Below are 16,165 nucleotides of genomic sequence, written 5' to 3'. Positions count from 1 at the left end.
TGATCATTCGCTGTCTGAATCACAAATATCTGTGTGTGCAGGTGCAGTACACAGCATATGGTGAGGTTTACTTTGATTCCAACCCAGACTTTGTGCTGGTAATTGGTTTCCATGGAGGCCTTTATGATTCTCTGACACGACTTCTGCATTTTGGAGACAGAGACTATGACATCCCTGCTGGGAGGTAGGCATTCTTACTTACACATTTTCAGTCCAGGCATGACTGAAGATGACTGAGATTTGATGTAAAAAGATGCTATTCCCACTTTGTAATTATCACATCTGACCAATTTGTTTCTTACAAAGGTGGACGACTCCTGACATTAGCACATGGACACGTGTTGGTAAAGACCCCCAGCCCTTCAACCTTTACATGTTCCGAGGCAACAACCCAATCAGCAAGATCCACCAGGTCAAAGAATATGTTACAGGTAACAAGAGATTTGTTTTAGGTCTTGATGATCAACTGAAGAAAGCAGGAGTTTTCAGTATGGGTTCTATTATGGGTCTGATTTTGTTCATTGTGGTTTTGCCTAATTTCCAGACACAATCTGAAAGTTGAATTTAGTTTAAAATTAGATGTACAGTATGAAGTTAGAATTTGTAATAGTGGTTTGAAATGATCCAGCAGTTAAGTTCTGCTTGAGTCCAGCAGTTATTATAGATTGTGGACAATAGTGATTGTAAGTAAAGGACTGCAACATTGTGAAGACAAGACATAAGAAATCCACAAATGCATTGCAGTATAGTCAGTGTTTCCCACAGAATTCATTCAATTTATGGCGGTAATAGGGGAGCACATGAAGGTCACACTCATGCACAAAAGATTCAGAGTGACAAGTACACAGACTAAAGAGTGAAAGATAAGTTCTCGTGTGAGAAAAAGGACTACACTGATGCCACAACTTCAGCTGAAACTATAATCACCAAGTCTGTGCATAGCACGAGCATGTGGCTGCGCAAGCAAGTGGTAGTGCTAGCATGCAGTAGCATGACAGCACATGCTAGCATGCGGCTTATAGCACTGTAAATAGCTCTGAACACCAAGATCTCTCACGTTATTATGAAAAATGTTTTTTTTAAATTGGTTCATTTTGAAACTGTGGCGGGACAAAGAAGGATAATTTATAATTACAATATATAATTCTGGTGCCTCTATTCAAATAATCAAAGTAATATGCTAAACTGACTCTTCAACTGCTTTTATTTTTCTCTCTCTGTCTTCAAACCCATTGCTCACTTTCTATGTAGATGTCAATATCTGGCTGGTTACGTTTGGATTCCATCTTCACAACGCAATACCAGGATTCCCTATTCCTAAGTTTGACCTGACACAGCCATCACTGGAGATGAAAAAGAGTCAGCTGTGGGATGACCTACCTGTATGTATCCTATGTGCTTCTATTAAAGAAAGGTTGAATGCATGGAGACTACTTGAGAAACAAACAGTGCAAGTTGAGCAGTGCAAATTAGGGTTTGAATTCATTCAGAACCTCTTAATAGCAATGATGGCAATTGTGTAGTCCAGGGCTATCAATTTTAAGTACTATAAATACTACTTCAAAGTACATTGCTGAAAATAGTTTTTAGCTGTAAATTAGCTGAGCATGACAATGTGTAGGAGGTTTCCACACTCTAAACACAAAGGAAGTCAGAGCAGGGTTAAGGATTAGGAATCTGAGGACAAAGTCAGCCACCACTTTCTATTGCAATCTATGCCAGATTGATGGTGATTTACCTCAATTTAGGTTTAAATCTTATATACTAAACATCAAATCAGTCAGATGATCACATTTTCAGACAGAAGAGGCTTGTGGCTACCAATTGATGCAGAGTATGTGCTTATTGGGCTAAATATGTAAACATTTTTTGCTGGGCTCTACAAAACACTACTCCACTCTCAGAACCGTCTTCTGTTTTTACAGGATAGTTGTTTTCAACCCAGTGTCAGGCCACAGAATAGCTGTTATAACAACATGCCAACATAGCAAACTCAATAATGAGAATCCCATTGACAATGTTTTCTGCTCACACGCAGTTTTAGAACTGCAGCTCACAGAATATAGCCTGTTCTTTCCTGCTCTCTTGCTGTTTATTTTAGAGTAACCTAATGTCAAACTGCAAATGCATTGCATGTTTTTCTGAAAAAATCCCAGCATTAAGCAGCAACCAGAACATGAAGTGAAACTTTTCTCATTCTCTCATTCACAGTCTATCTCAGGTGTCCAGCAGGAGGTGACTCGTCAGTCTCAGGCCTTCCTGTCATTTGAGCGCATGCCAGAAATTCAGCTCAGCCGGCGGCATTCAAATCACGCCAAACCCTGGCTGTGGTTTGCTACTGTCAAGTCTCTTATTGGAAAGGGAGTGATGCTAGCTGTGATCCAAGGCCGTGTGGTGACCAATGCTTTAAACATTGCAAATGAAGACTGCATCAAAGTGGCTGCAGTCTTAAATAATGCCTTTTACCTTGAAGACCTGCATTTTACAGTAGAGGGACGAGACACACACTACTTCATCAAGACCAGTCTACCAGAGAACGACCTCAGTGCACTGCGGCTCACCTCAGGCAGAAAGTCATTAGAAAATGGTGTGAATGTCACAGTGTCCCAGTCTACAACAGTGATGAATGGGAGAACGCGACGCTTTGCTGATGTGGAGCTGCAGTATGGCGCTCTGGCTCTCCATGTACGTTATGGGACAACATTGGATGAAGAAAAAGCAAGAATCCTGGAGCATGCAAGACAGAGGGCGCTGTCGAGTGCCTGGGCCCGCGAACAGCAGCGGGTAAGAGATGGTGAGGAAGGAGTTCGGATGTGGACAGAGGGAGAGAAAAGGCAACTGCTGAGCAGTGGCAAGGTGTTGGGTTATGATGGCTACTACGTCTTGTCCATAGAGCAGTACCCCGAGCTAGCCGACAGCGCTAACAATATGCAGTTCCTACGCCAGAGTGAGATAGGCAGGAGGTAACACAGCATCAACACATGTCAGCAAATGATTACACCTGTGACTGTCAAAGACTAACTAAAGTTCAGTTTTCACAGAAAATGGATGTCAACGAATGAACTGCCTTGAGACTCAAAAATTGCCACTGAAGAGATCCCACGTTTGCAAAGATGTTTTGTACTGGGAATGGTCAGGTAGAGTAACAATAAGAATAGTAACAATCACTTCAACGCAGCGGACATGAAATGTTATGGAACAACAATTGTGAGGACTCAAAACAGTTTTCATGAGTGCAAAAGGTCAAAAGAAAGTTCTTTTGGGCAATGCATTTTCTCTCTTTTTGTTCCTGTCTTCTTTTTCTTGTCTTTCTTTCACCTTGCCATCTGCCTTTAAACGCATGCCCCTCTCCCTCCTTCTGTTCGGCAGGGCTATCATGAGTGTTGTCATAGCTGTGAAACAGTGGGATGCCAACTCTTTCAAACAGCCAAGTGAGCATTTCAGCATTTTGACAGTTGTAAACTGTCAGAGCTGTCAGCACAAACAATGCGGATCACTCACCGATGTTACAGGTATCATATTTGTCTGGACCAGATGTGTCGCTTGGGGTTATAGACCTCTGTAAGCCATTGAATGGAACTGTTGTGGACTTTCTCTGAGAGACAGGCACAAAAAAGGACTACGATTTGTTTGAAGGTGAAAAAGACTGAATTGTGTTTGTTTTTATATATAAAATTGCATTTGCTTCAGACAAAAATGGGGATTTTAATCATCAAATGTTTACATACTATTACCTATACCACTATTACTGTTATTACTACACCACCACCATCCGGATGGACCATGAATTGAGCTAAACAAAACCAGAAAACGTTTGTGCTTTTGTTTCTTTATTACTTATATCTATGATCTGTTTGATCAGTTGTAAAATCACTCCTCCTGTGCTTTTACAAGGTCTACAGCTTCAGACAACAGCACTAACTGAGGAAGCAGGGCAACAACATTGCCACAGCTGTTTCTGATTCTTGAGGATGTACACTTTGTGGACCGGGTGGGCTCTTTGGTCCTGTAAAACACTGCTCCACGGTCAGACCTGGAATCCTTCACTTCTGTAAAATGTGACTCTGACTCATAATGCAAAGACTTTGTGCTTATATTGGTCAAAGGTAGTAGTATTGCTTGCAATAGAAACATGTTGTTATGGCTTTGGGGGGGCAGGTTTACCGTGAGTAGTAACTAATTGTTGCTTCTCTCTTTGTTTTTGCTTGTTTCTCCTTAAAGGGACAGTGCATCACCATCAGTGACATTAACGAGTAACAGTAATAGATCAAAAATTGAAGTGGATGTTTTCTCATCAATCATGGGTCTCATGTAGAAGAGTTTCTTTGTGTCTGTGTTTACAATGGTGGGAGGGCAACTTTAATCTTTTTAAAAGGACAGAATGAGAGAATGAAGACCAGTTGACAATGTTTTATTGGATCATCCTTTTTTATTTTGAAGTTGGGAGATTCCACTTATCCGTACATCAATATTAGTCTCAGAGAAAATAATTTATGTACAGTGTTTTTACGGAAAAAATAAAAATATTTGAAACCATTGTTTGTTTTTCTGTGTTTTACTCCCATGTTACACATTCTATCCACTCCAAAAACTATACAACGTGGTGTTAGTGTGATGCTCACACCAATGACAGAGAAGCATGTTCATTCTGAACTGCAGTCTACTCGAGGTGGATGGTCTAATACAGCAGAAGACAGTGAAACGGTGTATACAATTATGCTTAGTCCGCTGAATGTTTGCTGAGGATGCAGATGATTGTAAGAATTTGTTGACAGTATTCAGCATGAATCCATAGTCCCAAACTGCATAGTGTATTCCTGGTGGCAGAGTAACTAAATTCTCAAATTAGTAACTCAAATGAACATGACAATGAGTTTGAACATGACAATGAGTTTGGAGTCCTCCCCAGTCACTAGTAGAAAACCAGTAGAACAACTTTCAGAACAGGAGATTGGCAGCATAAATATGCAGCTGACGAATCTGCAGAATTGAGGTGATACAGTCAAGCTGACACAGAGAACAGTCTCAGTGGAAAGTGTCCAGCATCTTGTGGAATCCAAATGAAGGAAGTATTAGTGTAGTGTCCTCAATACAATATACTATATATATTTATTATATGTAATATTTATTGTTTTAAATTTGATGTTAATAATGTGATAAACTGAAATATGATCTCTGTTACAGATTGAAGCAGTGGTTGTCAAACATGTTGTCTTTTGCACTTGCTCTTGCGTTGTGATGTTTAATTATGTACCGGGGGATACATTTTTCTGCCACATATGTAGATTGCCTTTCATTTTGGAGTACACCTTGTTGAGTACTTGTGTATTTGTTTTACTTAAGTATGACTTTGAATGCTGGAGTTGAATTTTGTAATTGAGTTTTTCATTTTAACTTTTGTCAGTTTTTCCCCTTTGTGTTCTTTGAAACCTGAATCCTGAAGCAAATCCCTATATTCTGCACCATGATACCTACTGTGCCCATGTCATTGTGGCAAACCACAATGCAACTGGGGTCTCCCAACAGCAACCAGATCAAAACCATTCAGGTTTTACCATCATTTGCCTTTTGAATCCAGGGAGAGTTAATTCAATCAATATATCAATCAAATTTGATTTGTATAGCCCATATTCCCAAATCACAATTTGTCTCATAGGGCTTTAACAAGGTGTGACATCCTCTGCCCTTAACCCTCAACAAGAGTAAGGATAAACTACTAAAAACCTTTTAACAGGGTAAAAAGAACGTAGAAACCTCAGAGAGAGCCACATGTGAGGGATCCCTCTCCCAGGACGGACAGAAGTGCAATAGATGTCAAATGTAAAGGAGAACATCAGAAAGATAAGGGTATTTGCAGCATTGATAAGAATAAACACTTTGTAGCATCACTGAAGGTCAATGAACTGATGGATTATTGTCAGTAATGGTCGAGTATCTGAGTAGAAATAATGTATATCAAGCAGTCTTGTTGTAATCATAGTCCACGGTCAGCAGCCACCATGATCATGATCCACCATCGGAGGCCACTATAGTCCACAGTCATTGTTAACCCATATCCTGATGATAATGACAGATTGATTGTGTTCAGTAACGAACTATCAATTAGTGTCAGAATTTCTTTAAGTAACTTTGTAGGAATGGGATCTAAGATACAAGTTATTGGTTTAGAACATGAGATTATTTTGGTCAGCTGATCAAGGGTGATCAGAGAGAAGCTGTCTAAATAATTGTTAAGATTCTCAGCTGTTTCTGAGATTTCTGTTCTTGATGGTGTATTAGTGCCAACTGAGGGCAGGAGATGGTTGATTTTATTTCTAATAGTTAGAATGTTATCATTAAAGAAGGTCATAAAGATATTGCTATTCAGGGATCGAGGAATACTGGGTTCGGTGGAGGTGTGACTCTCTGTCAGCCTGGCTACAGTGCTGAAGAGAAACCTGGGGTTGTTTTTATTCTCTTCTATTAATTTGGAGTAGTAGGCAGCTCTTGCTTTGTGGAGGGCCTTCTTATATGCTTTAACACTATCTGTCCAGGCGAGGTGATTTTCAACATGGTTGTTGGAGCGCCCCTTCCTTTCTAGTTTTCTTGACGCTTGTTTTAATTCATGTGTGTTGGAATTATACCAGGGAGCTAATTTACTATGTTTTACACGTTTCTTTTTTAGAGGTGCTATGGATTCTAATGTTAATCGTAATGACTTTACAGAGCTATCGACTAGATGGTCAATCTCAGTGGAGCTAGGGTTTTTAAAGAATTCGTTGGTTATATCGACGGATAATATGGGGCTAAGTGTAATTGGAATTATTTCCTTAAATTTAGCTACAGCACTATCAGGTAGACATCTAGAAAAGGAATTTTTTATTAGTGTCATATATTCTGATAATGAAAAATCGAAGGTTATTAAATTATGGTCTGGTAGAATCGGATTTTGTGGAAGTACTATTAGATGTTCAATTTTGACACCGTATGATAATACAAGGTCAAGTGTGTGGTTACAACAATGAGTAGGTTGGTGTACACACTGACTGAAACCAATTGAGTCTAGTACTGAAATAAATGCTACGCTAAGGCTATCATTAGTATTGTCAACATGAATATTAAAGTCACCAACAATAATAATTTTATCGGTCTTTAGGACTAGGTTTGATAAAACGGGAATTCCGTTAAAAATTCAGAATAAGCCCCAGAAGCACGGTAAACTACAGCAAATATGATTGGCTGTTGGTGTTTCTTGGATGGGTGTGGAAGACTAAGAACAAGACATTCAAATGAGTTGTAGCTTAGTTTAGGTTTAGGGTTAAAGACCTGAAAAGACTGGAGTTAAAAATAGCAGCAACTCCACCTCCTCGGCCAAAGTCTCGGGGAACGTGTGTATATATATGACTGGGGGGGGTAGATTCATTTCGTCTCTATGAGGTTGTGGTTGTGTGACTGATCCAGAGGGAGCGCAGAGAAGTGTGTAGCACTGCAGCTCTGCGTCCTGGTCCCGACTCTGGGTTGTCATTTGGGATTTATAAACTGAGTAATATTCCTAGATAAGAGAGCTGTTCCATCCCAAGTGGGATGAACGCCGTCTCTCCTAACAAGACCAGGTTTCCTCTATAGCTGTTTCACACCACCTCTCTCACTCATTAGTCTCTGTTTAAACCCCGAATCACTTCCATAGATGCGCTCATAGAATAGTCCATTGTAGTGGGGCCACTGGTAGTTCGGGCCCAAGGCAATTGCCGACCTTTGCCTGATGGTTAAGTCCCCCTCTGACAACTGGGAGGTGGGAGGTGCTGCCTGCCTGTCTGACGTGACTGCCGATGACTGTGTACTCACTAGAGGTGGGCACCTTATCGAGCCTCACGATTAGATTATGATTCAGTAGTAAACGATTCAAATGCACAATGTTGCATTTTTATGCACCTCAATGCATCATATATATATCATATATATGCAAATATATTTCAATTCAATTTTATTTGTATAGCGCCAAATCATAATATACATTATCTCAAGGCACTTTACATAGAAGGTCAAGACATTCAAATTTATAGAGAAACCGAACAGTATAATATGAACTCTGTTTTTATTAAGAAAGCGCTTTAAAAAGTATTATAGATATATAGTGTTCAATTAAAAAATATGACTACAACACTAAGTCTCTGACAGTGGTTAGTGCTCTGAACACTGATTTGACATTCATTCAGTTTAGAATTGTGTGCTGCACTTAAGGCTTAAAAAGACTAACTCTGATTATAGCCTTTACCGTATCAAGGTGGCCCCACCTGGCCCCCCTTGGTAGCGCCACTGCACTGAGGTGCATTACTCCGCAGGTCTACAAGAGATCCTGCTCCTCTGATGTTTTCTAATCACTCACACTTAGAACTAATCTTTATAAAAAACCTGCTGAATTCATATTTATGTTCCTGGATAAATGGGACGTCGCTTCTTCTGCAACATTGAAGTTTAAATACTGTGTAGCGTCATAATATGCAGGAAGAACTTCTATCTGCAGGAGTGTGTGTGTGTGTGTGTGTGTGTGTGTGTGTGTGTGTGTGTGTGTGTGTGTGTGTGTGTGTGTGTGTGTGCGTGTGTGTGCGTGTCTGTTCGTCTCTGTCCCTCTTCACACAGGAACTGATAAACACATGGGATATTCACGATCTAGTCCTAGCTGGAAACCTGGAATTCCAGGGTTCTCTGGATGTTTAGAACACACTAGCATGATCTGGCACCAAATCCAATCAGCCAAAAGTGAGAAGACAGATCTACTGGCTCAGGCTGTTCCTCTAGTGTGTTCCCTTTTATCTCTGCTCCCCTCCTATTCACCTCCCCCCCATGTGTTTATGTGTGAGTGTGGCAGTCCTGGCACCTGGCGCGAGTCCCACACCTGGATGCAATCACCTCATCAGCAGCCCTACAAGAACCCTGTGTTCTCTACACCCAGTTGTTCCGTCACACACTCTCGGACGATCTAAAGACGTCTTCTAGTCAAAACTATTTTGTATGGCTCTCGTAAAACCTCCATATGTTTTTTTCTTTTTTGTGCCTCAGGATCGCCAGAGCCAACCTGCCTGCCTTATCTCCAGCTCACAGGATCACAGGCTCAGTCTCAGCCAGCATCCAGCTTGTTACCTGCCTGCCTCTGCGCTTCATTAAAAGAGTCTTTGTTCACTCACAAACCCATCCCTCTCTGTGTCTGCTTTCGGGTCCAGTTCAAAAACAAAACCTCACATCTACATGTCATCTTCCTTAATCTCGCTAATGCGTTTGGGTCAGTAACACATAATGTCCTCTGGGCTGCTTTCGACTTCTTCAAAGTACCAGAGCCCATCACAAATTTGATTAAAGCCTACTTCAAAGATCTGCAATTCTGCTTTACCACAACAGATTTTACCACCATATGGCAGCATCTCAAAGTGGACTTCAAGGCTGGCTGTTTAAATGCATCAAGACAAGGCTGGAGATGACCCTCTCAGAGTCCAGAGACACATCTATATGGACTGTTGTACCATCATTGACAACAGGACAGAAATGGACACCAAAAGAAGCAACTCAACAAGCAAAAGCAGCACTCGAACACGCTGACATTGTGGGCCACGTTCAAGAGGGAAGAAGAGGTTTGGGCCTAGGTCAGAGCAGACCCCTGTGGAACAAGGCAACTCCTTCACTGCGGTGAAAATTGGTAGTCCTGGAAATCCGGTATCAGGAAGAGGCAGCAAGATGTGCAAAGGCTGTCACTCAAGCAAGACAGGGGCAATGGATGAAATGGAAAAGCATAGAGAAAAGAAAGATAAGCTGGAAGGACCTGTGGGAAATGGAAGCAAGCAGGATTAGCTTCCTTCTTAGAGCAACCTATGACATCCTTCCCTCACCCAAAAACCTACAGCAGTGGCTGAACGAAGATCCATCCTGCCCACTCTGCTCAACTCCAGCTACCCTCAGGCACATCCTGACTAGTTAAATAAGTCTCTCCCAAGGTAGGTAAATGTGGAGACACAACCAGGTACTCGAATTCCTTGCAGCAAGAATAGATACAAAGAGAACTGCTACCAATGCCGTGCCATCAAAAACACCAAACGCAGTCCAAAGGACAACTTTTGTCCTAATTAAATTCTCCAACTATACCAGTTGAGATTGTTTACTTAGTTTACAATAGATTGGTCAATCCCAAACATTTCTAGTGCCATTAAATTGAGCATCTGTTGCTGATTTTAACTTATTAATTGGTAGCAGAAAATCAGAACTTGCCCCAACTTGCCAACCCCCAAACCCCTCAAGAGGTGGGCTACAATGACATCCACGCCCACACACGAGTATGTTTCTGCTATGCTTAACTCATCAACTGGGAAAGTTCTGTGGTGATATGTTTTATTCACCTGCAGTGCCAATTTGCAAATGTATAGAAATTAGTCCTCTGTTCATCACCACTCACCTCCACACAAGACAAGAAAAACCACCACAGCTGGGACCGGAGCTGGGAGGTAGCTGACTGTCCGCGTCACCTCCAGTCTCGTGTTGTGTAGCAGGTTGTGTTGAGCATGTGTCTCATAAACTTTAGAGAATAGAACAAACACAAATTAAATGTCGGTCCTGTTTGTGATCAGTGGTGGTGTTTATTGTTAAAGTGTAAAGTGAGCACAGGTCAGAGGAGTGAGGAGGAAGCAGACTCTGACACATACAGGACGATAAGATTTAGGTGAAAGGGATCTATTGGCAGAAATTGAATATAAAATAATCCTAGTGATGTTTTCACATCTGGGAGGTTGTAATGGTGCCAATTCAGAGTTTCAGATATGGCAGTGTTAAGATTTACAGAGCCACACGTCCCTTAAGTTTATTTTCTAACTCGCGTAGCATATCCACCTATTTAAGCATGTAGTAGGCTAAATGCTCTGTATATGCTCTGTATTTATACAATGCTTTTCTAGTCTTGATAACCCCTCAAAACACTTTACAGTGCTATCCGCAAATTCACCCACACATTCATGCAGTGCATCTCTGCAGCCCTTTCTCTTTTATACATCGATCATACACTGCCAGCACAGCCGTCAGGGGCAATTTGGGAATCAGTATCTGGCCCAAGGCACACGGATGGGTGAGACGGGGACCCTCTGGTTAGTGGACAGCCACCTCTACCTCCTAGGCCACAGCCACCCTACGCTAGTCAGAAAAGAATGTAACTGAGGGCTGTGGTGCACATAGAGTGTGGTTGAAAGTGGAGTGTCACACAGTCTAACCACCTGAGGGAGACAGGGAAAAGCACTGGATTGCTTCATTAAGCTTTTATTTTGGTACTTCTGCTGCCCTGCCCTGCCAAATATTTTGTTAGTGACTTTTAGATTTCGAATTCCCATTTAACATTTAGATTTAGACTTAACATTTGCATTTAGATTGAACATTTAACATTAAGATTCAAATTTAATATTAGAATTTAACATTGATATTATCTTTACATAATTCTTCACAAATATTGCTGTTAATTCAGGTTTAAAAAAGGCTAAGGCTAAAGCTAAATAAAATGTTGCTGTTATTTTCAACATGCATCACTTTACAATTGGTTTCAGACCCTTGCTGCCGACAGTAATTGGACTGTTCTGCACAGTCAGGGGGAGAGGAGTTCCCATACCTGGCAGCAGGTATCATATATCCTTCTTTCCCTCTCCCTGAGTACGAGCATCTCCTCCGGGTTTCAAAACCAGCTTGTCCGAATCATGGACAGGAATGATTGAAAAATGGCAGTCAACATCCCCAGTGCCTAGTATGAGTACCTGGTTATATATTTTTGTCTAACTAATGGCCCAGTAGTGTTCCAGGCCCTGGTGATGATAAGGACATGAACAGTTTTGTGCTTGTGTCCCTGGACAGCATTGTTTTGTTCTTTTCCAAGGATGAGGGGGAGCATGTTACAGGTACAGGTCCTTCAGAGGCTGTTGTTTTGATACAGGTGCATGAGCTTTAAAACAGACATTCATAGTTAAAATGACACTTTTTAAAGATGTTTGGTCAAATGAATGAAAACTCTGGCACAAAGAAATTATATGATACAGCATAATAATATTAAACAACATTACATACATGCTAAATATCACATATCAAATTTGAAAAATAATAAAAAATCCTAAATAGATGAAATAAAACTTTTAATGTTTTAATTTTTACAAGTTTTAACTGATTTTACTATACAGTTATGATAAATTAAAGTGAAAGTCTGCTCAAATTGCAATGAGACTATTTAATAATTTCTGCTTATTGGTGACATGAAACTTTCAGTGGATTCCTGTAAAAAAATACCATGTCTGTGAAGTTTCAACTGATTTGTAAAGTTTTTGAGTAGATAAAGGGTGAAATTGTTGGGTCTCACATTCATAATTTACTAATATGAAATATTGAATACTAAAAACAATAGATGACATTGAACTTTCACTAGATTGAGCTTGGATGAATAGTAATATTGCTTGGAAGTTTTGTCTGAGCCCGTTTTGTTTGAGGTTTTGTCCGAGAAACTTTTTCATTTGACATCTGAGACCTCTGACACCTGAGGATGTCCTTATATGAACAGCATATCAGTTACAACAAATCATTCGAAGAAAAATATTTTCTAAGTGACGTGCTGTGAAGCCCAGGTGTAATGGAGTCAGATACCATCGATGGAAACACATGGAAGCACCACAGGAAATACCCACTTAAGGAAAATAGTCAATGTCAGCAGTTTAAAGAGGCGACGTCAGGGCTTTAAAGAGCTGAGACATAGAATCCCTTGCTCAGCTGTGAGAAAAATCCTGTCTCAGCAGTGTAACTTCATGTCGTTAACAAATTAACCAATCAGTGGTTCATGAACCATCAATTTCAAATGTGATACCACTAAAAATAACTAATCTGATAAAACTTAACAAAAATATGGGTGGCGATTCCACAAGAGTCTTGCTGCATTAAAGAGGAATTTGCACACATTCTCTGTAGTCTGTCCCGACAGGCTCCGTTTTTTTTTGGTTGCTGTCTGATAAAACCAAATAAACTCTATTGCAAGGAACTTTGAACGAATCTAGTGGAAACAACAATACTTGGACACAATGTTGATGTAGGACCCAGGTTTTTTTCTGGCCCTTTCATTTAGAATATAGGACGAGATGTTGAATATCCCTTGTACATAAGAAGGTCTTCTGCACAAGTTAGGTTAGCAACTACCAGTAGATTTTAGCAGGTGTTAGTGGCCACCAGCGGATGTTAGGGACAAAACCTCAGTTGTGTGCTTTAGCTTCATCAAGTGTTTTGAACTTGAGGGTAGGCTGAGGCTCAAGGTAAATCTGACTGGCTACTGGCTTGTATGGATAATTGTTCTGAAGCTGGTTTCGAGGATCTTTGCTAAAGCAAAGTTGTCGAACACTCTCAGATCACCAAACACCATCATCGAGCGTCTACTCGAAAACATATGGGTCGAAATCAAGGATGAAGATTTTGAGATCACCCCAGAAAGGATGAAACACCTTGACAAAGCCGTTTTCAAAAAAATCTGCAAAAAGTGGCACGGTGTTGTAAGTGTGCTGTTTGAATTGGAAATGGAAGACCCAACACTGGACAAATATATTGTCTCTGTCTTCAAAGATCTGCTTGTGACACCACCATAAAGATCCAGCGCCATCAGTAGATTTTTCTCCTCATTGTGCTTCTCCAAACTCTTTTCATGATTATTTCTGTTTCTTTGAGAATCAAACACTTAAAAACAGAAAACAGTAAACTAATAAAAAGATATTCAATATATCCTCATTTCTTGGTGTTTTTATTTATGCCTCTTAAGCCCTTACTCCTTTAAAAGAAATGGTCTCTTGTCTATTACAAAAGATTTAGGAATATACATATATAAATATCCATAAATTGTCTGTCATATAACTCCATATGTATCTCTTTTCCACATGACAATGTTTCCTTGTATAGTTTGCTGACATTCTCAACAAGGTCATTTATTTATGTTCTAGTTTATATTTCGAAAAAAACAAGTCGGCAAAATAAATCTAAAGGACAAAAACACAACCTACATGATCATTACTAACTTCACACGAACAATCTCCTGAACAAAACTGTTTTAACGACTGGAAATTCAAACTGTAAAGTGTAAATAGAAAACAGGTAGAGATCAAAGACATCTCATCCTCTTTGGAGAAAAATAGGCAGCAGGTAATTGTTCTGAATGTGTACGAATATAACGTAAGATACTTCATGTGTTCAGCCAATCAGGACAAAGTTATGTTGTCACAGAGCTGGTTCCATAGACTGTGGTTCCCAGGTTCTGCAGCTGAAGGAGAACAACTGCACGGTCTGATTGCAGCTGACTCGCTCCCACAATATTTTAAGGTCATGTGACATGGTGATGTTTTGCAGCGCTGGTAAAAGTCAGACAAAATTTCTAACCAGCATGCATCACGTTAAATCAGTGCGGTGCAGAGTCACATGAAGTCAAAAGAACCCATGGTAGCTACCGCTGCTACAGCAACAGTCAATATTTGGGGGCGTGGCTTGTTGGAAAGCCTGGTGCTATGATGTCAGACTAGCTGCTTAGTTATCTTTGATGTGTGTGTTCTCTTTGGTGCGTGTGTTCTCTTTGGTGTGTGTGTTCTCTTTGGTGTGTGCTATAATCTCATCTCTGATATCTCCTTTGTCCTAGTTGATCAGTGTATGGTAGGGGTAGTACACAGAGAACAGAGAGAGCACTTCCGACAGGAATAGTACGATTTTCAACCCGATTTTTAAAAACTAAGCCAATAACAGAAGTATTGAAAAACAAAATCAGAAACATGAAGATGGACATCGACAGCATTCTGCCCATTGTGACGTCCTTTTTCCAAGGCATGACATCAGAACAATGGAATCTTTCGAAAGCAGGCAAACCTGATGTGGCTACAATGACCATACTCGGAGAGAAACTGCTGGAAATTGTCATTTTGATGACACAATCCATCATGAAGGGTCTTGAGAGCACAGCTGTGCCTGTGTCTGAGAAGAGTGTGATTTGCTCTTTGGGCAACACACTTCCTCAGGTTTTTGCACTGGCTCTTGATGTTTCAGATGAGATCAATCTTGTAAGTTCAGAGAATTTGACCCAGTTGACTGCTAAAGAGATTGCAGAGTGTGTCAACTCTGTCCTTTCCATGAGCGTGGACAGTGTGAAGGCAACTACTCCTCGTGTCACACCTCCAAAAAGACTACAAGGTATGATTCAACAGGCCGGCAAAATGATCAAAGGACTCATGAGGAATCTGAAACGTATGTGTGCACCTTCTAAGAGCAAAAAGAAGGTCTACCAACAACTGGTCAATGAAGATGACAGTCAGTCATCATCCTCATCCCAGAAGACAATCTCAGAAGACAGGGAAAGTATTCTGTCTGCAACATCCAAAACTGTCCAGGAGATCATTAAGGAGGATGTCTCTCAATACACAGAATCTACTTACGATGAAATATCCGACTATGATTATGATCAGTTGGAATCTGGCTCCACTCTGGAGATTAAGAATGTTGCAGATGACGTTGCTGAGGTGATTGTTGATGAAATCATGTCGCAAAAGAAAGATGATCTAGAAACAGCCCAGAGCACACCCTCTCTGAAGAAAGTGTCTGAAAGGATGAAGACATGCTGTGCAATGCAGTTTGCCCAAGCGTCCATTCGTCATATTGTGGGCAGACTGAATAACAAGTACTTTGACAGCCTTTACAACCCAGCCTTTGACAAGGTTTTAAGTAGGCAGTCAATACAATCTGTCATGAGTGATATTGACGCTCTGCTTCCAACAGCAGTTGGTGAGATACAGCAGGGGCAGAATGGGTCTCAATGGATGGATGATATTTTCAGTGGTGAAACCCTCGAGTTAACCAACAAGCTGAATAATATCCTCAACAATCACATAGATAGGATGAGATTTAAGATTACCTCACGACCAAAAGCCTCACAACCACAGTGCACAAGCATAACGGTTTGTCCGCCACGTGCTATCATATCAGCTGACATCCTTGCCATTGTGTGGTGTTTCCTTGGAGTAATGAGGTGGTGGCTTCACACACAGTCAGAAACTCTCACTTCCAGGGTGATAACACATACTTTAGAAAAAGCTGTGTCAGAGGGCCCGATCGGTGGGGCCAGTCTGCCTTCGACACCTGGTAAAGGGTCTGGCTCAGAAAGCAAGGT

The 16,165-nt window shown here is 40.7% G+C and overlaps 1 protein-coding gene across 11 annotated transcripts in view; it reads left to right on the top strand.

The window, feature by feature from the left end:
* The window catches only part of LOC117771240 (teneurin-3), a 204,489-nt gene extending 199,951 nt beyond the window's left edge, over positions 1-4,538 (top strand). For 10 of the 11 annotated variants that reach the window (XM_034601574.1, XM_034601488.1, XM_034602091.1 and 7 more), the window contains 4 exons: positions 42-184; positions 307-431; positions 1,252-1,382; positions 2,212-2,967. In XM_034601574.1, coding sequence (XP_034457465.1) covers positions 42-184; positions 307-431; positions 1,252-1,382; positions 2,212-2,967 — 1,155 coding nt within the window. Of the gene's footprint in view, positions 1-41; positions 185-306; positions 432-1,251; positions 1,383-2,211 lie in introns of all 11 variants that reach the window. The other variant, XM_034601399.1, reaches the window with a different exon arrangement.
* The last annotated feature ends 11,627 nt before the right edge of the window (positions 4,539-16,165 follow it).

This window comes from Hippoglossus hippoglossus, chromosome 1 (assembly GCF_009819705.1).
Source record: "Hippoglossus hippoglossus isolate fHipHip1 chromosome 1, fHipHip1.pri, whole genome shotgun sequence".
In the NCBI taxonomy this organism is placed as follows: domain Eukaryota; kingdom Metazoa; phylum Chordata; class Actinopteri; order Pleuronectiformes; family Pleuronectidae; genus Hippoglossus; species Hippoglossus hippoglossus.
This window is presented reverse-complemented; position numbering and strand designations above follow the sequence as displayed.